The sequence below is a fragment of the Orcinus orca genome, chromosome 8, assembly GCF_937001465.1.
Source record: "Orcinus orca chromosome 8, mOrcOrc1.1, whole genome shotgun sequence".
In the NCBI taxonomy this organism is placed as follows: domain Eukaryota; kingdom Metazoa; phylum Chordata; class Mammalia; order Artiodactyla; family Delphinidae; genus Orcinus; species Orcinus orca.
The window spans coordinates 11,255,191-11,278,281 of NC_064566.1; the positions used below are offsets into that span (position 1 = coordinate 11,255,191).

The following is a 23,091-nucleotide window of genomic DNA, read 5'->3' on the forward strand; positions in this document are numbered from 1 at the left end:
ATAACATTGGATGGGTAAGACAGGCCCTTTAAACCCTCTCTTCAGATGTTTGAAATTTAGTATGCAGAGGATTGACGAATGTTAAGCAGAGGATGGAATTAACAGAACTTGCTTCAAGGCAATTGATTTCAGTGGCAAGGAGAAGGAAGCAAGGTAGACAAAGTCTAAAAAGGAGAATGACAGTGAGGTGCTTCTCATGGTATTTAAAGTCAGAGCTTCTCAAATGATGCCTTGATTGGGCTATAGGTAGACTTTTCACGCCACTGTGCAGAACAAATATAAATTTTCTGTGTCCATGATTTGAAAAACATTAGGAGTGACTGGATCTTAGCTCTTCCTGATGAGGATTTCACAGGGTGGGCCCTGGAGTCTGAACATTTTATGTTTCAGACTTAAAGTTGTGGGTAAGGGAATGAGTGAAACGTAAAATGAAAATGAACTTGTTTTTTAAAAGGAAGAAGCAATTATAAACATGATGTGCGAGGGATTGTTGAAAGAAAGAAAGTAAAAAAGGGAGAGAGAGAGGGAGAGAGGAAGGGAGGGGGAGGGAGGGAGGAAGGAAGAAAGAAAGAGGGAAAAGGAAAAACAAAGAAAGAAAGAGAAAGAAAGAAAGAAAGGAAAGAAAGAAAGAAAGAAAGAGAGAGAAAGAAAGAAAGAAGGAAGGGAAGGGAGATGGGGGGAGGGAGGAAGAGAGGAAGAAAGACAGAAAGGGAAAAAAGGAAGAAAAAGGAGAAATGGGACAAGAAATATCTGTTCCAATAACTAGAAAGTCTCACTGGCAACACTGAGGGGCCAGGGACTCAGGAGGGAAAGACAGAAATTCTCAGAAGTCTAAGCACTCCAAACATCTGAGAGAGTCAGACATGGACAAGTAAATCAAATTATACGAACTGAGAATTTATTATCTGTTTCTGCCTCTAAATTCTTGTGTGATTTTGGGCAACTCATCTACCTAACTGTTGCTCAGCTTCCAACTATGTAAAATGGGGATCATAATAATCCCTCCCGGGCTTCCCTGGTGGCGCAGTGGTTGAGAGTCCGCCTGCCGATGCAGGGTACACGGGTTCGTGCCCCGGTCCGCGAAGATCCCACATGCCGCGGAGCGGCTGGGCCCGTGAGCCATGGCCGCTGAGCCTGCGTGTCCGGAGCCTGTGCTCCGCAAGGGGAGAGACCACAATAGTGAGAGGCCCGCGTAACGCAAATAAATAAATAAATAAATAAATAAATAAATAAATAAATAAATAAATAAAATAAAAAATAATCCCTCCCTCATATGGTTATTTTTCAGATTAAATTAAATAATCCACGTAAAGCACCTGGAATAGGCCTTGAGCATAATTTTTACGTAATAAATGTTGACCAGTATTATTTTCATTTTCTTGATCATTATTTTCCTGTAGAAACAAAATCACAGAGAGATAAATGTCCTGTGTCCAAACCTGCTTATCCATCTCTAGGAGCGGTAGAGCCTGAAAAGCCATTGGATGTAAATTCCCATTTCTCTTCTGGCTCTGCTTCCTGCTTCCCTGAATTAGTCCAGATGATACATTTTCTCACTACCCTACCATAGTCTCCCTGTCCTGCACCACTTCTTGGGAACTCAGTCCCTTTGCTTGATTTTCATACATTAAAAATTAAGAATGACACAAGAGCTTTTGGTGTATAGCAGACTTCCTGATATTTGAGGTAGCAAAGCAAACATCAAGTGGTTGACCAAGAGCCATCCCTTATCTAAAATTTTTTTTTTAAGAAGTTGTTGGCGGTAGGAGTTTAGTAAATTAATTTATTTATTTTTGCTGTGTTGGGTCTTCGTTTCTGTGCGAGGGCTTTCTTTAGTTGTGGCAAGCGGGGGCCACTCTTTACCGTGGTGTGCGGGCCTCTCGCTATCGCGGCCTCTCTTGTTGCGGAGCACAGGCTCCAGACGCGCAGGCTCAGTAGTTGTGGCTCACGGGTCTAGTTGCTCCGCGGCATGTGGGATCCTCCCAGACCAGGGCTCGAACCCGTGTCCCCTGCATTAGCAGGCAGATTCTCAACCACTGCGCCACCAGGGAAGCCTCCTTATCTAAGTTTTTAACAACCTGAGTACCTGTACATTTCACCCATCGGCATTCCTCTTTCCCATCTCATCTCTCTTCCACACTTTAACCCTTCTGGATCACCTAGTAGAACTCCAAGTCCTTCTCTCTCTATTGTGCAGACGAAGTTGGCTCTTGTGTGTCACTAACTCAAGTTAAGTCCCATCATTTTGCCTTTCTAGCAGCTATTAGGATACACAGCTTAAAAAAAAAAAGGATTTGCAGAGACATTGCAATTTCTCCTAAAAATTTCTCCTCTTTAGATAGCGATTGTAGTTTAAGAGGGAAATTTTTCCATCAGTTACACTTTTTTTAATGTTCACATTTATTTCAAATGAAAAAAAAATTATTGCAGTACAGTTGATCTACAATATTGTATTAGTTTCAGGTGTACAACATAGTGATCCCAACTTTTTACAGATTATACTCCATTTAAAGTTGTTACAAAAGAAGAGCTACATTCCCTTGGCTGTACAGTATATCCTCACAGCTTATTTATTTTATACACAGTAGTTTGTACCTCTTCATCCCCTACCTCTCTTTTGCCCCTTCCCGCTTTCCCTCTCCCCACTGGTAACCACCAGTCTGTTCTCTATATCTGGGAGTCTGCTTCCGTTTTGTAATATCAGTTCCTTTGCTTTATTTTTCTGGTTCCACATATAAGTGATATCATACAGTATTTGTCTTTCTCTATCTGACTTACTTCACGAAGCATAATACACTCCAGGTCCATCCATGTTGTTGTAAATGGCAAAATTTCATTCTTTTTATGGCTGAATATTATTCTACACCTGTTACACTTTTATTAAAGTTGTTGCCCTTATCTTATGTCACTACTATGCCATGAGCTGCTTGAGGTCAGCAAGCTGTGTCCCGTCCCTGTGGGTCTTCCTTCCTTTCCTGCAGCCCCACACCACCCGTAACCTAGCACACTCAGCAGAAACGTGCAAAGAGAAGGTGCTTAGCAACAAGTGACGGGGTGGTGGAGAGGAGGGAGGCTCATCCTCTAAAGCTCTCTGATACGTCTGCTGATTGAGGCACATATGGCGATTCAAGAAATAATTGGGGGCTTCCCTGGTGGCGCAGTGGTTGAGAGTCCGCCTGCCGATGCAGGGGACACAGGTTCGTGCCCCAGTCCGGGAAGATCCCACATGCCACGGAGCGGCTAGGCCCGTGAGCCATGGCCGCTGAGCTTGCGCGTCCGGAGCCTGTGCTCCGCAACGGGAGAGGCCACAGCAGTGAGAGGCCCGCGTACCGCAAAAAAATAAAAAATAAAAAATAAAAAAAAAAAGAAATAATTGGTTCAGATGCTAACATTAAAAAAAAAAAAAAAAGCTCATTTTGATAATCACATTCACAGTTCTCTTGAAATCTCAGATCTGGCCAAACGAGACCTTCTGCCCACAAGGCAACAATCAGAGCTCAATACGTTGCTGTCCCCTTGAGTGTGTCACATACTCTCCCGAATGCCATTGAGTGAAAGCCAGCCCGCCATACCCGCATCACTATTTACATCAGCTGCTTGTCACCAGGAGGAATGTGAATTTCCTCCACTCCTGCCCTGGAGGAAAATCTGACGTGAGTCCAGTTGAAGTCTTCTAAATTTACCTGCCTTTTTTTTTTTTTTTTTTAGTTTTCTGGCCCTGTCAGGTTTTCTCCTGGTCATGACATTTTTGCAATACATTATGCATTACTGTTTTATTATTTGCTCACTAGACAAGGTCAGTTTGCCCTTTCAGTTGCTCTTCTTTTGGAAATATCAGCCTAAAACAGAGCAAAGGGCAATTTTAGGTAAGCAAAAACAAAACAAAACAAAAAGTTTATTTGGGAATAGCAGAGGAATTGCATTTCAGGACAAGCAAACTATGGTTAAAACATAGACAAGTCCAGGGGCTTTCCTGGTGGCACAGTGGTTGAGAGTCCACCTGTGATGCAGGGGACACGGGTTCGTGCCCCGGTCCAGGAGGATCCCACATGCTGCGGAGCGGCTGGGCCCGTGAGCCGTGGCCGATGAGCCTGCGCGTCCAGAGCCTGTGCTCCGCAACGGGAGAGGCCGCAGCAGTGAGAGGCCCGCGTACCGCAAAAACAAACAAACAAAAAACATAGACAAGTCCAGAGAATAAAAGAGGAGAGCATTCTTTTATAGAGGAAAGGAGAAAGTTGGGAGGGGTTGTTCTAAACAAAAATTCATTGGAGGACAATGAGAGTTCGAAGTGGCGGAGGATCTCATTGGTTGCAGACCAGGGGAGCCTGCGTTGCTGGGTAAGAGGAAATCTTCCTTCTTCCTGCTGAACTATGCAAGCTGTAATGAGTAGCATGTGCATGAAAGCCCTCCCTTCATGGCTTCCCAACTCCAATTTTGAGTTCCCCTTAACATATTCTCACACTAATGACATGCCAGGTCAACTACAGTGACAGCATAATGACTGCATTTCCTACCTGGAGCAATTAGCCCTAACCCAGACCTACTGAGTTTGTGGTTCAATTTTCAATGCACATTTTTCCAAGAGAACAGGTTGCAAAAATCAGGTCTTGGCAGTAAAGCATCATTTATTTATTCTGCATCAGTGTTAAACAAGACTCAGCTCACCAGATTCTGCAGGCTAAATGTACACCAACGAAATGCCTTTTACCTGGAAAATAACTACAAAGGCTGGAAAGCTGGACGCATAGGCCTTATGCAGTTTACCCAAATCATACTTGGCCAAAAGAAAAGGGAGTCTTCATGTGTGGTAACCTGAGATTTTCAGGAGAAGTGGAGCGGGGGAGGTGCGGATGCAATCTCTACAGAGGCTGTGATGCTGTGAATCTTTGCATAGGTCAGACTCATGGTGTTGCAGTCATAATTCAGAAACGTGCAAATTTATGCTTAGTCCCTCATCTCCTCCTCCTCTCTTTATGCTTCTCTCTCAAGGATCTCAGGATCCTTATGTTGCCCAATCTGCTAAGCATGTGCAAAGTTACAAATTCCTCCCCAAAACAGTCACATTCCCTCGGAATAGCTTATTTGGGGACTATGAAGGGGAACACGGTAAAAAGAAGATTCTATCTTTTCAAATGCATGAGTAGTTAGTGGAAATAAGGGTAGTGCAATTACCAACAGAAGTGGAAAACTTCACCAGTGGAATCCTCCTTATCAATTTGGAGACCATCTTAATGGTCCCAGAGAACTCAGTGATGTTGCTGGAGCCCTGGACCATTACACGGGATGATTTTGAGTCTCCCTTCTCCCAGCTCTTCTCATTTCCTTAATGTTTCTTGGTCCTTTCTCTAGATTAATGTTTCAGCCAAAATGCTTGCCTTAGATGGTATCCAGATGCTGAGAACATTGGAGAAATCCCTGAGGGGAAAAAAACCCCTGAGTCCATGAAGGTAAAGATGGGAGCTTCTATGGGCGAGTATGAAGCTCAATCTCTATTGTGATACAGTCTATGGGGGCCAGCATCCCATGACTCATGCATGCCCTTTCACCTTAACCTCATAATATTCCTGGAAGGAGACACCAATATTCAAAGATTATGAATAGGGGGGCTGAGGCCTGGGAAGGATGAGCAAAGACTAGCAAATAGTAGAGCTGAGGTTGGCCTGACTCACATTTATCTGACCCTGAAACACTCCAGTCTTTCCCAGATAAGATTTCATGGCAGAGGTGATTTTTACAGGTTATCTCCTCAAATCAAACAAGCGTGCAAACTTACGTCCAAAGTTAGCTTTGATTATTCTCTCAGACATTAGGGAGGATATGCTGACATGGTATTTATTTGAATAGTGTGACAAATCATATCCCGGAATTTTCCAAACAACATACATATGGACATCAGCTACAGTCAGTATTCTGTGGACTAAGGGGGTCACTGGTGGAGACTTCAGAACCATTGGTTCTCATTTGCTCCTCATTCAATGCCTACTAATAGCCAGGTTCTGTGCCAAGCACTAAGGAGGTAGGCGGAGATAAGACACAGATAGGCTGTACCCTCCAGAGTCCTCTAGTCAGAGGGGACAGGGAGGGGCTTCCCTGGTGGTGGTGGTTAAGAAGCCGCCTGCCAATGCAGGGGGCACGGGTTCGAGCCCTGATCCAGGAAGATCCGACATGCCGCGGAGCATCTAAGCCTGTGCGCCACAACTACTGAGCCCACGCGCCTAGAGCCCATGCTCCACAACAAGAGAAGCCCGTGCACCGCATCGAAGAGTAGCCCCCGCTCACCGCAACTAGAGAAAGCCCGCGTGCAGCAACAAAGGCCCAACGCAGCCAAAAATAAATAAATAAATTAATTAATTAAAAAGAAAAGAAGGGGACAGGGATAATAAGGAAGTAACAACACTTGTCCATCAACAGATGCATGAATAAAGAAAATGTGGGATGTATATACAATAAAACACTACTCAGCCATAAGAAAGAATGAAATATTGCCGTTTGCAATGGACAGACTTGGAGGGCATTATGCTAAGTGAAATAAGACAGACAGAGAGAGGCAGATGCTGTGGGATCTCACTTATACGTGGGATCTACAAATACAGCAAAGTAGTGGGCATAACAGAAAGGCAACAGGCTCACAGGCAACGAGAAGGAGCTAGTGGGCATAACAGAAAGGCAACAGGCTCACAGGCAACGAGAAGGAGCTAGTGGGCATAACAGAAAGGCAACAGGCTCACAGGCAACGAGAAGGAGCTAGTGGGCATAACAGAAAGGCAACAGGCTCACAGGCAACGAGAAGGAGCTAGTGGGCATAACAGAAAGGCAACAGGCTCACAGGCAACGAGAAGGAGCTAGTGGGCATAACAGAAAGGCAACAGGCTCACAGGCAACGAGAAGGAGCTAGTGGGCATAACAGAAAGGCAACAGGCTCACAGGCAACGAGAAGGAGCTAGTGGGCATAACAGAAAGGCAACAGGCTCACAGGCAACGAGAAGGAGCTAGTGGGCATAACAGAAAGGCAACAGGCTCACAGGCAACGAGAAGGAGCTAGTGGGCATAACAGAAAGGCAACAGGCTCACAGGCAACGAGAAGGAGCTAGTGGGCATAACAGAAAGGCAACAGGCTCACAGGTAACGAGAAGGAGCTAGTGGGCATAACAGAAAGGCAACAGGCTCACAGGCAACGAGAAGGAGCTAGTGGGCATAACAGAAAGGCAACAGGCTCACAGGCAACGAGAAGGAGCTAGTGGACATAACAGAAAGGCAACAGGCTCACAGGTAACGAGAAGGAGCTAGTGGGCATAACAGAAAGGCAACAGGCTCACAGGTAACGAGAAGGAGCTAGTGGACATAACAGAAAGGAAACAGGCTCACAGGTAACAAGAAGGAGCTAGTGGACATAACAGAAAGGCAACAGGCTCACAGGTAACGAGAAGGAGCTAGTGGACATAACAGAAAGGAAACAGGCTCACAGATATGGAGAACAAACTAGTGGTTACCTACCACTGGGGAAAGGAAGTGCAGAGGGGCAAAACAGGGGAAAGGAATTAAGAGGTACAAACTATTATGTATAAAATAAGCTACAAGCATATATTGTACAATGCAGGGAATATAGCCAATGTATTATAACTACTCTAAATGGCATATAACCTTTAAAAACTGTGAATCACTATGTTATACACCAGTAGCTTATATAATATTGTACATCAACTATATCTCAGTATAAAAAGAAAAAGGAAATAACTATACAAATAACTATATAATTGTAACAAGAGCATGGGAGTATACATACAGGCAGCTAGGAGAACGTACAAGTGGCTCCTAATCTCCTCCAGCAGCTGGAGATCAGCACATCCTTTCCTGGGAAAGTTATTTTAAGCTGCCACCTGCAAGAGAAGTAGGGATTGCCTTTTAATTGGAGTGTTTAATATATTTACATATATTATAAGTTAATAATTATATATTAATTTAATAATTAATATATATTTAACTTGTATATATTATATATAATCCAATAATTAGATTAATCATTAAATTAATATATTAATATTAATATATTAAACATTTTAATATTTAATATAGTTACATGTCAGCATTCAAAATAAACAGAAATCAATGAAGGTATCAATCTTGAAGTCCCAGTGAGGTAGATTATTAAAGAATGCTAGAATTCACAAATTTATAGTAGATGAGAAGGACATTCCAAGGAATGTGAAGTTTTCAGGTAAAATTATACCTGTATCTATACCCATTTATCTATTTATCTGATTTATGATTTCTTTTAGACTTGTGCCCAAGATTCCTGAGGGAGCAAGGTGGGGAGACGGGGTGAGAGTGAAAAGTAAGGGAGCTGGCAGCAGAGACTCTCATGCTGCTATTAGTTTTCAAAATATCTGATCCTCACAAAATCCATGTGAGGTAGACAGGTGAGGTGATATTGTCCATCCCTACTGTACATATGTGGAAACTGAGAATCAGGGAAGTGAGGCAGCTCCTCCAATATCACACAGCTACTGGGTGAACTAAGACTTAAAGAATTAAGACTTTAAGTCAGCCTTTGGGGATCCAAAGTTCACTGCTCTTTCAACACAGTGGCTTATCCTGAGAATCTTGCTTCTCTTTCCTTCTCCTGTAGGTTTACAATCCAACTTGGATGAGGTTATAAAAAATGTTGCCTTCACCAAATCAGTTAAGGGCAAGCATGCAGACCATCTTATTTTTGTGAATGCTGAGCTACTGCAGGAACTGTCTTCCTCTCTGCTATATTTAAAGAATTCACCTCCCAGCACTTCCAAACCCAAGGACTCATGAGTTGGTTAATGAACATATGCGGCCATTTCTTTACAGTTTAGGTGACTGTCCAATCTGGTTAGGAAAATAGAACATTTCTGTAAAGTACCTTCTGGTTTCCTACGGATTTGTACTTTAAAAAAATGAAAAATTTCCTAGGGGACATGCAGTCCCAATATTTATTGGGTGTTATATTCCTGGAAGAGCTTTGATACTTTAAAATTTCACAGGCATTATTTTTCAGATGATGAAAGCAAAGATTCTGAAGGAGATGGTATCTAAGCTGAGAAAAGAGGGGACATTTAAGAGTTGACCAGATCAAAAGGGGATGAAGAGTATTCCAAAAGAAGGAATCATATTTTTCACTTATTCATCCATTCAAGCAGTATTTATTGAGCACTTACTATGTGCTCAGATGCTGGGGAAACAGTACTGAACAAGACAGGCAAAGGCTGTGTCACAATAATGCAGCTGCATTACAGGGAGGAGAGCTGTATACCACTTTGGTCCCTAAGTCTAAGTGGTGTTAGGAAAGACTTGAAGGATGAGTGGAAGCAAGCCAAGCAGAGAAAGATGGGGGAGAGAATGCTCTGAGCAAAGGTAATAGCAAGCAGTGTTCTAGGCCTGAAGTAAAACAGAGCTTAACATATGCACTGAACAGAAAGTACAGGATAACCTGGAGCACAGGTAGGAAGAAGGACATGGTGAGACATGAGGCTGACTAGCTAAGGAAGGAAAAAATTATATAAAGTCTTGTAAGTCATATCAAGGATGTCAGACTATGCTAAAGCTAATGGTTAATGAGAGGCTGTGGAAAGTTACTATGGAAGGTATATTAATCAAGATAGTCTGAATTATATTGCAGGGACAACTCCAAAATCTCAGTGCCTTAAAAAGACAAAGATGAGGGATTTCCCTGATGGTCCAGTGGTTAAGACTCCACGCTCCCAATGCAGGGGCCCAGGTTCGATCCTTGGTCAGGGAACTAGATTTCACATGCATGCCGCAGCTAAGAGTTCACATGCCGCAACTAAAAAATCCTGCATCCTGCAACTAAGACCCGGCACAGCCAAATAAATATATATTTTAAAAAAAAACAGACAAAGATGATTTCTCTCTTACTCTTGATCACTTTTGCAATTCAGATGGAGGCTCTATCCCATGTATCCCCATTCTGGAACCATTTCAAATGTAGCTGCCCACCATGGCAGAAGGGAAAATCAAAAGGATGATATATTGTGCATTGATTCTTAGGGCTTTCTACCCAGAAATGACACACATAATTTCTGCACTATTTATAACAGCCAAGACATGGAAGCAACCTAAATGTCCCTGAACAGATGAATGGATAAAGAAGATGTGATATATATATATATATATATATATATATACACACACACACACACACACACACACACACACACACACACACATATACATCCCACTGTATTATACATGTATTCAATGGAATATTACTCAGCCATAAAAAAGAATGAAATAATGCCATTTGCAGCAACACGGATGGACCTAGAGATTATCATACTAAGTGAAGTAAGTCAGACAAAGACAAATATTATATGATATCTCTTATATGTGAATTTATATAAGAGAATTTATATAAGAGATGTTTAAACTTTCATCCCTGGATGTTACTCGCTGCCTTGGTGAATGAATTTTGGCATTTTTGTGGGAATGAGAGGAGCCTAAGATTTATGAAGCACAGTACCCAGACCCTCCCCAACTTCTGTCTGCTGGGACCTGATGGGAATCCTGAGACCTGGACCCTGAAGGACCAAACTGAGAGCTGTGATGGAGGTGCCCATGCCTGAGTACCAAGAACCTTGTCCCGTATCTTCTACTCTCAGATCCAGGCTCTGAATAAACTGAGTTTTCCTATGTATGCCCATGTGGACCACGACTTCCCAGTTATACAAAAGGTCAGCCAAAGCCTGAAATAGATGGCCATGCCCTGTGCATGGCACCTGTGGAAGTGTGTGCCCTTGGAAATTTCTCCAGGAAAAGAAATGATGTCAAATAAAGACGTGGGGGGAGTTCCATGGTGGTCCAGTGGTTAGGACTTGGTGCTTTCACTGCTGTGGCTTGGGTTCAGTCCCTGGTCGGGGAACTAAGATCCTGCAAGCCGCACGCCACAGACAAAAAAATATAAAAAAGACCTGGGACTGTAGTTTAGTGAACGGGTATATAGGTAAATAATGAAGACACTAAAGCTTCTTGCTTGCTTGTGTTTCTGGAGTGCCCAGTAGAGTGTTTTTCACATAGCTGTTGTTCAGTAAATGTTCTTTAATAAAAAAGGGAAAACGTATTTGATTAAAAGAAATATTTGCTTAATGTAATTTAAGAACCCTCTGAGCAGTTTGGATTCACGTAAAAGCAGTTTACGCAGAGTACACCGATTTCGTTGAACAAATAATATCTTGGGAACAAGACAGTGTGTGCACTGTACTTAAGCCAAGATGAGATTAAAATATCCCTGCAGGTGTAACCTGGACCCTGAGACTGAAATGTGAAATCATCAAGGAGACCAATTTCTACCATGCTTTCATGTACCACTCTAAATATTTTGAATGTGAATACTCTTTTCCTCCTTGAACCATTTCTTCTAAATGAATTCCCAGAATTCAGTGGAGACACTGAATCAAAGGCGGAGTATGAACAACGTCCTGGTTCTTATACGGATGGCCAGAATGCCCTCTGCGGGGATGGCCCGGTGAAACGTATCAGTTTTCCCGCTCCATCCTTCCGTGAACGCCACGTAGGTAGCACCAGGCTGTACACTAAACACGTGTATGTGGGCGGCACAGGAAAGAATTGAAGGGAGACAGTGATGCCCCCGTTTACAAATACATGACATACCTGACGTGTTGAATCAAGGAGCGGAGACGTGCAAAAGTAGTTGCTCCGAAAAGTGGAAGGAAATTCTGACACATGTTACAGCGCGAATAAACCTTGAAGACATGAAGCTAAGTGAAATAAGCCAGTCACAAAAAGACAAACACTGTACGGTTCCACTTCTCTGAGGTATCTAGAGTAATCAAATTCATCCAGACAGAAAGTAGAAAGGTGTTGCCAGCGACTGGAGGGGAGGGGTGGGGGCGGGGGAATGGTGAGCGGTTTAATGAGCGCAGAGTTTCAGTTTTGCAAGAGGAAACATTCTGGAGATTGGTTGCACAACATTGTGAATATACTTAACACTACTGAACTATACAATTAGAAAAGGTAAGGTGGTAAATTTTATGTTACGTGTTTTTTACCTTAATTGAAGGAAAATAAAATTCATTATAGCTCATAAAAGAGCCTGCCAACTGATGTCTCTTGCTGTCTGCACTGCCCTCTGCTGGTCAACGATGCCCACGACGCAGGGAGGAGCGCTCCCGGCTTCCAGAATAAAATCAACTGCTCACCACTAGGGGGAGCCTTTTATTTTATTGCTACTCGGCTTTTAAAACTGGCAGAAGTATGCTCAGAGGGTAAAACCTCGATCGAAAGCCTGCACCATAAACCAGGAGGGTTGAAAGCTACCGCCATCCTTCACGTTTTCTCCCCTTACGCTTGCCCCTGTGGTTGTATGCCCACATCCTCTCAAAAGTTATTCCAGCCTCTATCAGATAAACCATAACCCAGTGACTTGAAAGATTAAAAGCTACGATTCCAGGAGAAGGGGGATGGGGAATAAATTAGGAGTTTGGGATTAAAATATACACAGTACTATATATAAAATAGATAACCAACAAGGACATACTGTATAGCACAGGGAACTATATTTAATATCTGTAATGACCTATAATGGAAAAGAATCTAAAAAAGAATATATATATATAATGGAATCACTTTGCTGTACACCTGAAACTAACACAACATTGTAAACCAACTATATTTCAATACAAAAAAATTTTTAATAATGAAAGTAATAAGATTTAAAAAAAATGTAAACGCTCTCAGGGGAATTTGCTGGTGGTCCAGTGGTTAGGGCTCTGCACCTTCACTGCAGGGGAACTAAGATCCCGCATGCCATGCGGCAGGGCAAAAAAAAAAAAACCCAAAAAACAAAAACCTCTCAGGATATCAGGATGTATCAGGATAGTGATTTTATCAGCGTAACGCACATTTGATCTACTGGCTTGCAGTGCACATCACAGATTGTTCTGACCCTTGGTGGAGTTTTCCCTAAATTGCTAGTCTCACCTAAAAAGGCCCATTGGCCGCAAAACAGGTTGAATTCATGGAATACTCTTCAGGAGGAGACCAGAAAAAAATCAGTTTCCACTCAGGAAGCTGAATGTGTTCCTTTCGACTCCAGCAGGGAACTAGGTGATTTCTACTTCCCACTGTGGAAATGGGAAGGCAGTTGAGTGAGACAATGCAAAAAGCCCATAAAGGAGTGGTTTTTGAGATAAGGCTTGAAAGTTCATATTTGGTTGACTACTGCTGTGTAACTAGCCACCACAAAATTTACTGGCTTCAAACAATAATTCTTTATCATTCACTCTTCTGTGCTTTGACTGGGTTCAGCCGGGCACTTTTTCCTTCCATGGGAGGTTGGCTGGGAGCTCCTACATAGCCTCCATGGAGACGGCACGAAGGCTGAGCTAAACCAGGACACTGGCAGAGCAGGCCGTGCATCTCTCCAAATAGTCACATGGTCTCTCCCTCTCTGTATGGCCTCTCCAGGAGAATAGCTGGATGGTTCAGGGCTCTCAGGAGTGCAGGTTTCCGGGTCTTACATTTAGGCCCTAGTGAGGACACAGCTTACTGTCTGCCACATTGAATTAGTTAAAATGAGTCACAGGGCCAGCCCAGATTCACTGTGGGATAGGACCTCACAGGGGCATGAATCCTGGGAGGGGTGGTTAATTGGGGACCATCACTGGAGACTGGTTACAATAACGGTGAGAAAAAGATGCTGAGATATAGAAGGATGAGCAGAGAGAAGAGCCTGGATAAAAGCACAAAGTATCTAAAGACACAAAAGAATGGGCTAAAGTGTATGGTTTGTAAAAAAGAGTCAGTGGACAATTGGTTTGTAAGTGAGGCAACAGTCAGACTACTGGGGACCTTGTACGTTAGGCTCAGCAATTTGGACTTCATTTTGTCCAGTAGTTCGCAAATCCAACTCTGCCATAGAATCTCCTGGGGTCCAGGGAATGCCAGCTCCCCAAATACCATCAAAAAATAACCAGCTGATGAGACAGGGAGGACTCCATCTCAGCAGAGGTTTGGCAGTGTCTCAGAGAGGGAAAGGCAAGGCTAGAATTAGTGAGAACTGGAAGTTTGGTTTAAGGCAGGTCCCTCAATGGAGAGGAAGGGTTGTCTTGACTAGGACTGGGTAGAGGTCACAACACAACAGTCTAAGGCAGGCAGCAAAAGCAAGACAAGGCAAAGGAGTTGTGCGTTCCTTGAGGCGTTGATGGATATTCTGAAAAGAATAATTAAGCAACTTGTCTAGGCAAGAATCGCCTGGTATAGTAAAATTATGCTAATGAACAGATTGGAATACTAGGTTAACATGAAGAGTAAGCTCTGTGGAGTACAGGTAGTTTGTGTCTCAGAACCTTGTCAAAATACAGATTCTCAGAACTCATCTTCAAAAGTTCCTGTTCAGTGGAACCCAAGAACCTTTATGTTTCACAGGCTTCGTTGGGAATCAATGCTATAAGCTGACGGGTAGCAGGGCGGACTGTCCCCAAATATGCTGCTTTGGTATATTGCTTATTTCAAGCTAAAGGCATTTGGAAAACAGCAAATGCAGGAAGAGGCTTTCTCTGAACTTTCCTTATCTGTCTAAAGAGAAATCTTCCAAAAGGAACTCAATTGTCATAAACCCCCCTCCCCAGGAGCTCAGCATCTAGGAAAGATGTACTACTCAGCACAGGAGAGGAGACTACAGGTCAACACCAGAACCAGATGAACTTTATCACAATCACACCTCCCATCTGTCTTCTAAGGACCCATTCATCTTTCCTAAAAATCACTTGTTCTCCCTCAAGAGGCCTTTGTGGCCACCTCTTCTTTTCCTGTTAAAAGGATATGTAAGCCTAAATTCTAAAGCCAACCTCTCTGAGCTATTCATTTCCCCCTGGGTGTCTCCCATGTATCCATGAGGTAGACATATTATAAACCTGGTTTTCTCTGGTTAATCTGTCTTTTATTACAGGGGGTCTCAGTCAAGAACTCAGAGAGGTGGAGGGACATTATTTTTCCTGCTCTACAAAGCCGTGAAGCACTGTAGGTTAAGATGTAACGACGGCATAAACAGGTTAATTCAGTGACGCTGGTCAGGGTTTTCTAGAGTCTGTACCCACTGCCAGCTTTCCTCATCTCTTCGATGATTCTGGATCTTCTCCAAGCTAAGTTGCAGAGAATACGTGTATCCGTCGCCAGGTGAGGCAGACCCGGGAAAAACCCACGAGGAAAAGTATCACAGGAAAGGCAGGGGTTGTGCAGGAAGCAAGGATTCCCAGGTGTCTTTGGAAGGAGGGGAGGAGTGGGGACTGGAAGTTTCTTTATCCTACGAGTCCCTTGGTCAGATGACTCTTGGGCGTCGATGGCAGAGTGAGGGTGGGTTTCCACACAGAGGCGATAGGAGTCACTTAGAAGTTTAACCCAGAATCCCCATCAGCTTGAATTCAGGACGATTGAGTCCTTAAGACTGGAACTTAGGACCCCTGGGCTGCCCCTGACATTGAACACACCAGACTAAAAGTCCCCCAGACTTTTCAGCCTCTCTCGCCCTTAATCGGCATAATCTTGGTTAAATCACCGTGCTCCTCTCCACCCCCTCACATTCACAGATGTTTACAGAAAAGAAGTTCAAGGAGATTAAGTCACTCATCGAAGATCCCAGAGCCACTAAGTGCCACGCTCTATCCCAAATCCAGTTCTGCCAATCTCCAGCTAACTTCCCCCTCTGCTTCTTTATCATTATTGCCTCTTTCCCTTCGACAAGCAGCATGATTTTTTTCAAGCAGCATGATTACTTGGTCCTTGTCCTTATTTGAAAAATATATACGCAGATAATGCTGCAGTTAATAATGTTGTGATTCTGTTGAAAGGAGTTTCTTCCTCTGTGTTGTTATTTAGGACCACTTTGCATCCTCCTTCATCCATTCATTCATTCATGTATTCCCTCCTCAGATAAGCGTCTAGAAACAAGTAGGGTGTGGAATGAGACTGAAATCAAACAGGACTCTGGAGCTCTCCTGGGTACAGAAGCCCCTCAATGTCCCCTGTTTCTTGTTTGTAGGAAAAAAAAAACAACCAAGTTTTGAGTCTTCTAGGCCTTCCCCAAGTTCCAAAGAGTAGGCTCAGCAGTTAATAGGCTAATACAGTCACAAGACTCCTAGTTCCTCCTGAAAGGCTATAGATAACAATCTGATACACACCTCTCAGTTCTTCTACAGAAACTAAGATCCACCCACCCAGGTGGATGATAGTGACCACCTGCTGACCACAAGCATGTAGACCCCAGACTAGCTGGAACCAGAAGGTTGAGACTCCGGAGACATCGCCCTGTTACTTCACCACCAACCAATCAGAAGAAAGTCACACAACCTGAAGTCCTCATTCCAAATTCTGCCTTTAATTCTTCCCCCAAGACTATCGGGGAGTTCAGGTCTTTTGAGCAGCTCGCTGCCCATTCTCCTTGTTTGGCGTCCTGCAATAAACCTTCCTGCGCTCCAAATTCCTCACTGGTGTCGGGCACACAAACTCGGTTTCGACCATAAGACCCCTACATGCAGGGGCCAATATTTAGCCAGTAACCCCAGGAAGGCCACTTGCAGCTAGTGTCCGTTCTGACTGGCTTCACCGGCAACTTGCAGGGTGTTAAATATTTGGACTGTTGTCTCTGCCTATCTGCCAGGGTAATTGCATGTGTGTCCCCTAGGACTCTCAACTGGAATTGGCACTGCCTCAGGCTGTGAAGCAGGGTGGGGCCTGGACCGAGCCTGGTTGTCAGGACACAGGGACTCAGATCTGGCCCTGCTACAGTCCTTGCGCACCACACGTTCCCTGGGAATCCATTTCTCCACAGTAAAATCAACATACGGCCTGGTACCATTTGCGCAGAAGAAAACAGTATGTGTCCATGAGCCTGGGTTCACACAAGGAGACATGTCTGGAAGGATATATACCCGCCTGATCACAGTGGTTATTTGTGGGGAATAGAACTGGGTGAGGAGGACCTTTTCACTTTATCTAATCTCTTGACTCTTCATTTTCCACAACAATCATTTGTTGTGATTTTTAAAAGTGAATAGCTAGAAAAGTTCTATTTGTTCCTGTTTTGCAGGAAGTCACACTTTTCATCCCTGGTCCCACGGGGGCCTTGACGTCTGACTCAAGGCTGTCCTGCCTGCGTGTTCCTTACGCTGCCTCTGAACAACCGGGGGATGTGAGTGCGGAGCACCGTTTGACCCTCTTGGTCTCGGCCAAGGCTGCCCAGGGCTGGTAACAAAACATCGTCACGATTTTCCTCGCCCTCCTCTTGCTGGCATCTGATCCACGTCAGCAAAGGCTTAGCCACCATTCAACCAAAGCATGCTTATCTTCTCTTGTATCCACTGCCATAAAACACACACAAACCTGCCCAAGGTCCTGGGAAAGAGCTATCACCCAACGTGATACATTTCCAGTTGCTTTGAATTTATGACTTGAGGTGTTTGTTCCTAAGTCACAAGCGCGGAACGTGGGAAAGCAGTGTGATTACTTGTCCCTGTCATAGGAAGATACACCGGGGGGTGGTGGTGGGAAGCTTTACTGCTTTCCCAGAGAACGGGAATTTGCTTCTCTAGCAAATTCTCCATCCTAAACTACCTTAGGATAAATAAATGACACTTTTTGATCAAGGAATTGCAAACATAGAGATCAGAGGGAACCACACGGTGGTAGAAAGAGCACTAGACTTTGGATTCAGACCAACTTGGGTGCAAATTCAGACCTTAAACAAGTCACTTAACCCATTTCACTGAATGAACACCCTATTTTGTGCCAGGCAACTTGCTGGGCATCTTACATCCAATAGCTCAAGCCTGAAGAGCTTTGTATTGCTTTCATCATGTAACAGAGGAGGGAAGTGGGACTCAGAGAAGAAAGCCACGCTAGTGGGAGGGCTCAGCTGCTGCGATGACGGAGCCCAGACTCCAATTCAGATCTTGAGATGTCAAGGCCAGTACCTATTCTTCCAGAAATTACTGTCTTTCCCATACACGATGGGGAGAAAAGACCTCTGCCCCAACCACACCACTGCAAACAGGTGTAACCAGGAGTGATACCACAGGGTTCAGTGATCCCACATGCCCTTTCCAGGAGCCTTCTTTTTTTTTTTTTTTTTTTTTGCGGTAAGCGGGCCTCTCACTGTTGTGGCCTCTCCCGTTGCGGAGCACAGGCTCCGGACACGCAGGCTCAGCGGCCATGGCTCACGGGCCCAGCCACTCCGCGGCATGTGAGATCTTCCCAGACCGGGGCATGAACCCGTGTCCCCTGCATCGGCAGGCGGACTCTCAACCAGTGCGCCACCAGGGAAGCCCCCAGGAGCCTTCTTGAGCCCCAAAAGCCCTAGGAGAGACAAAAATCAAGATGACCCTGACACTGAATAGGAAGAAGAAGCCCTGAGCCCAGATCAGTGGATGGAAACTGTGCTTTGGCATCAGATGAACCTGGATTCGAATGCTGCCTCCCCTGGGTACCTAACTGTGACACTGGGTACTTCCCCTGACTTCTCTGGGCCTGTTTCCTAATGTGTAAAAAGAGACTGGTGAGATCTTAGAATGGGATTATAAAGCACTAGCTCAGGGTGTCATTTAGAGCAGCTGCTGACCGCAGGGGGACAGGGGCCCTCGAGAGCTCCAAGCAGATGGAAGAGGAGGAAAATTCTTGGGCCCTGGACTGTTTGTGAAGTGTGCTAAGCCCCCTTGAGAAGCTCTGTCCTGCCCATATGTCAGGGCTGTGGAACACTGGCACAGCCATACTTGATTTTTTTTTTTTTTAGAGCTGCCCTGAACCTGCTCTAGTCCAGAAAGGGGCTCTTTTCTGTAATATCTGCTGAAGGCCCACAAGGAAATCAGCCTGGAGTGAATGTGACCTCCTAGACACAGTGCCCACAGGTCAGCTGGGGAAAGGCCCCGTTTTCCTGGGCTACTTCCTCACCGAGGCTGAACTTGACACTTGGAATAATAGGACCCTAACTGCGTCCAGTGGCTAAGAGAGAGGTGGAGACTGAAATACCAGGTATTCAACAGATGAGGTTGGATTTTCTTCGCAGAGATGAATTCAAGAGGGCCTTCGGGCAATTCGCCACTCTAATTTACTCTTCCCGGGCCCAAAGCCTGGAATTAGTTTCACTCCCCTTGGTGCTTCTGATAGGAGACCTGCCTGCTATTCTTTCCTCTGAAGACTTCAGGAGAGGAACCTGGGAGGGGCTTGAGGTGGGCTGAGTCACTGCCTTGAGGCTTAATTAGCATCAGCTCCCAGGCTGAGAATTCCCCCTCTGCGACCCCAACCCTGGAGGAGCTAAGGCGCAGCAGGCTGCCCAGGCGAAGCCCTCCTCCAGCCATGGCCCTGTGCCTTACCTTGCGCCCTTGCTGGTCCTCCTCTTGGCCAGGTGCGGTGTGATGGGGGAACAGAGGGCGCCGGGCTTCCAAGGCTGCAGGCAGACCCTGAATGTGTCCGTGCTGGGGGCGCTGCCAGGAGGCGGCTGGGACAACCTGCGCAACGTCGAGCTGGGGCAGGTGCTCAGGAGAGACTATTCGCAGTGCCTCACCACCGAGGACGGCGAGTACCTCATCCCAGACCGCGCACAGGTGGTCCCGCGGCGGCAGAGTATAGTGGAGACCCGCACGGAGCTCATCGACCACCGGGTCAACGACACTGACGCCTGGGCCGCCTCCATCAACGCTGAGCTCTCCTTCCTCCCCGACCTCAATGCTAAGTTCTCCGTGGACTGCCGGAACGTCAGGAAGTACAGCCTGGAGTACCAGACGGTCACGACCAGGGTGCAGATCCGCCACGTTATCTACTCTGTGAAGGCCCCGGAGAACCCCGACTTCCAGCCCGACTTTCTGCGACATCTGCTGACCCTCAGCGACCACCTGGAGAACAACCAGACCCGGGAGGCCAAATACCTGGCGGAGATGCTTGTGCTTAGGTACGGCACGCACGTTCTCACCGACGTGGAGGCCGGGGCTGCCTTGGTGCAGCAGTACCAGGCGAGGCGGGAGCTGGTGGATAGCGAAGCCCGAGACAAGATCAACATCACGTTCGCCGCCTCAGCCTTGTTCTTCCACGCGGTCAACGCTGGGGATGGGGTTTCCTGCAGGTGCAGAGCCGGCTTCTCCAGAACTACGGGCGGAACACGGTGGCCTCCAAGATGCACAGCCACGGTGGCGTGCCCTTCTACCCGGGCATCACCCTGCAGAAGTGGCAGGAGGGCATCGGCAACCGGCTGGCGGCCATCGATAGGTCGAGCCCTACCCTGCCGGTGCTGCTCCAGCTGGAGGCGCTGCCCGAGCTCCCAGAGGCCCGCGTGGCGACCGCGCTTGCGCCGGGTGGCGGCCGTGCGTGCGCCGGGTGGCGGCCGCGCGTGCGCTGGGCCATCCACCGCTACTACGCGGTCAACACGCGTCCCGGATGCTTGAAGCTTGGGGCTCCCGTCTTCGACCCCCAGGCCAATGTGGACGATGGTTCTTGCGGAGGCCGCTGCCGCGCCAACTTCAGCTTCGTTGGTGTCTTCCAGGAATGCGAGGCCGTGTCCGGGCGGCGTGCCGATCACCTCTGCCGGGCCTATCACATCCCGAACCCGCTCACCGGCAAACCCTCTTGCCCAGCCAACTACACGGCCAGCGCCCGGAGCGGCGGGCTGAAGACGTGGAGCGACGCCGGTCCTGAGTGCCGGCAGCACTGCCGAAGGTGCCGGCTCTTCTTCCGATGCTGCTCAACGGTGTGCGCCACCCATGAGCATCGGAATGCCGTGCGCCTGGCTGCCTCCTGGTGCGAGCCCTCGGGGGCCTCCCTGCCCACCACTGCGGGCCTCCTCTTTGGAGGCCTGTATAGCCCAGGCAACCCAAACCCGCTCACTGGGTCCCAGGCTTGCCCCTCCCACTTCTACCCACTGACACTCTTTGGCGACCACAAGGTCTGTGTCAGTAGCGACTCAGAGCTGGGTACAGCCCAGGCAGTCCCCTTTGGGGGTTTCTTCAGCTGCCAGGCGGGCAACCCCTTGGCTGGCCTTGTGAAGGGCCAGAGCCCTGGGCTCATGAAGGAGGTGTTCTACCAGGACAGCCCCACGGATTTCCCCATGAAATGCCCAGCAGGGTACGGCCAACACCAGGCTTACCTCAGCCACGGCTGCCAAATCCTCTGCTGCCTCAGGGCTGGGGTCCTCTTGGACCAGCAGCAGGCAGCTGTTCGGATGCCCCCAGTTATTCCCCGTCCCCCCTTGCTCGACAGAAGCAGCACCCCCAGGCTCTCTGTCCTGGTTGACTCCAGTGGTCAGCGGGTCTGGGCGAGGCTGCAAGGCTCTGACCGCTGGCAGCAGGCCAATATTAATGACCATCCCGGTCAGCCAAGCTCTTGAGCCAGGCTGGCTGGGGACCCAGCGTGGGGGCCATTGTTGGCTCCTGGGTGGGTGCCACGGTGGCCTTGGTGGCTCTTGCTCTGTGGGTAAGCTGTGGCTTCGGGTTCTATAAGAAAGGGGGTCACAGGAGGCTGCAGGAAGGCATCCTGACGGAGGAACAGAGGGCCTATGGGGCCACAGAAACCACTGAGAGCCCAGCTCGGTCTGAATGCGTACAGAATGACAAGAATTCTGTCTCGACTTTAACAAAACAGGACTGCTGCATCATTGCTAGTCAGAGCTCTAGCCCCTTCTGTTTCTTCTACTGCCTAGGTAAAAAGATGTAAGATACCTAATAATAGAACGGGCCCCACTTCCTGAAGGTACCAGGACTAAACTGTACTTCCTCAAGCCCGCCTCCAAATCACCTAGCCCAAGCTCAAGTCCTGTAGCAACCTCTCCCTAACGCCCTCCTGCTGAGAGGCGCCCCATTCTCCTTGGTGTGCTCCCATGTTGGGCGCCTCCCTTGCTGCAAGGAGCCAATAAACCCAACTTTGTTCAAATACAGCTCTATTCCTGGTGTTCTCTGCTGGAGGGGTGGGCGAACAGGGGAGACAGAATCAGCATTGACCCCAGGACATATTATGTAGCTTTGAAGTTAGAATTTTTTTTTTTTTGTAACTGTTATAAAATTCATTCTGTCCATTTGTTTTCCCAGAATCATTGCCTTGAACCCAAAAAGTTTCCTCTTGGGCTTGGTTTAACTCAGAGGGTCTTTTTGTTTTTTGTTTTCCAAATAGGACCTGACCTACTTGTGGATGAATTAAATTGTAATCAGCAAAAATGAATTAAGTTGTAATCAGCAAAATTTTTTTAATGACAGCAAAAAGTACATTGCATGAAACAGCTATAATAATTATTTTGTGAAATAGGTTAATCACATAAAATTGCCCATATCCAATATATTTTTCTTTTTTTTGGCCACGCCACGCAGCTTGCGGGATCTTAGTTCCCCAACCAGGGATTGAACCCTCAGCAGTGAAAGCGTGGAGTTGTAACCACTAACCACTGGACTGCCAGGGAATTCCCTCCAATCATTTTTGATTCACCAAAAAATGTCAGTTTTGTATGGTTTATATGGGATCACAATGTAAGATGTGATACAAACTATCAAGATATGATCACAGTCAAAACACTGGAAAGTCAAGGGAAAACTCTTCCACTCTTCCATTTCATTCTATGTTCCATGAAACTTAGCTTTGGAAAACTAGAGTCGTCACCCCCAATGGAAGAGTTTTTCCCTTTGGAGATCCTGTTTCTCTCAAGTACACCAGAGTACATTTTCATTCTTTAACCCAAGACTGCAGTCTCTTGGGACCAGTGTTCAGTTTTGCAACGTTCCTAGAACACAAGCCTCATCGCAATTTAAGCCCAGAGTGTGGGTCAGTAGTTGTCACAAGGACAAACAGGGTGTCACATTAAACCCTAACCTTGGAACCACAGGGCATGCAGGACCTAACCCAAATGGGCCCCTCATGTGTGAATTTTAGAGCCAATTCCAAAGGTAGGTGGAGAGACCCTAGGGAGCCGGCAAGCGTGGCCTCACAGGGTTGACAAGACCCCATTTCCATGACCTGAGTGACCTAAGTGAGTCATTTTTCTTCTTGGTGTTTCATCTACTCTGGCTACAAATTGGAATATATCAGGATATTGATGAGATAGTGCAAACTCTGAGTCCTGAG

The 23,091-nt window shown here is 46.3% G+C and overlaps 1 protein-coding gene across 1 annotated transcript; it reads left to right on the forward strand.

Annotated features, from left to right (window-relative positions):
• Positions 1-19,409: 19,409 nt before the first annotated feature.
• Positions 19,410-21,370, forward strand: LOC101272061 (macrophage-expressed gene 1 protein-like). The gene is made up of 2 exons (XM_012537036.1): positions 19,410-20,003; positions 20,114-21,370. The coding sequence occupies exons 1-2, from the start codon at positions 19,410-19,412 to the stop codon at positions 21,368-21,370; spliced, it is 1,851 nt and encodes a 616-aa protein (XP_012392490.1).
• Positions 21,371-23,091: the final 1,721 nt, after the last annotated feature.

Excerpts from the sequence above, each read along its gene's own strand:
- LOC101272061 (XM_012537036.1), top strand. The coding sequence starts at position 19,410 with ATGGGGGAACAGAGGGCGCCGGGCTTCCAAGGCTGCAGGCAGACCCTG. Across the intron at positions 20,004-20,113 it reads CCTTGGTGCAGCAGTACCAG|GTGCAGAGCCGGCTTCTCCA; the intron begins GCGAGGCGGGAG and ends GGTTTCCTGCAG.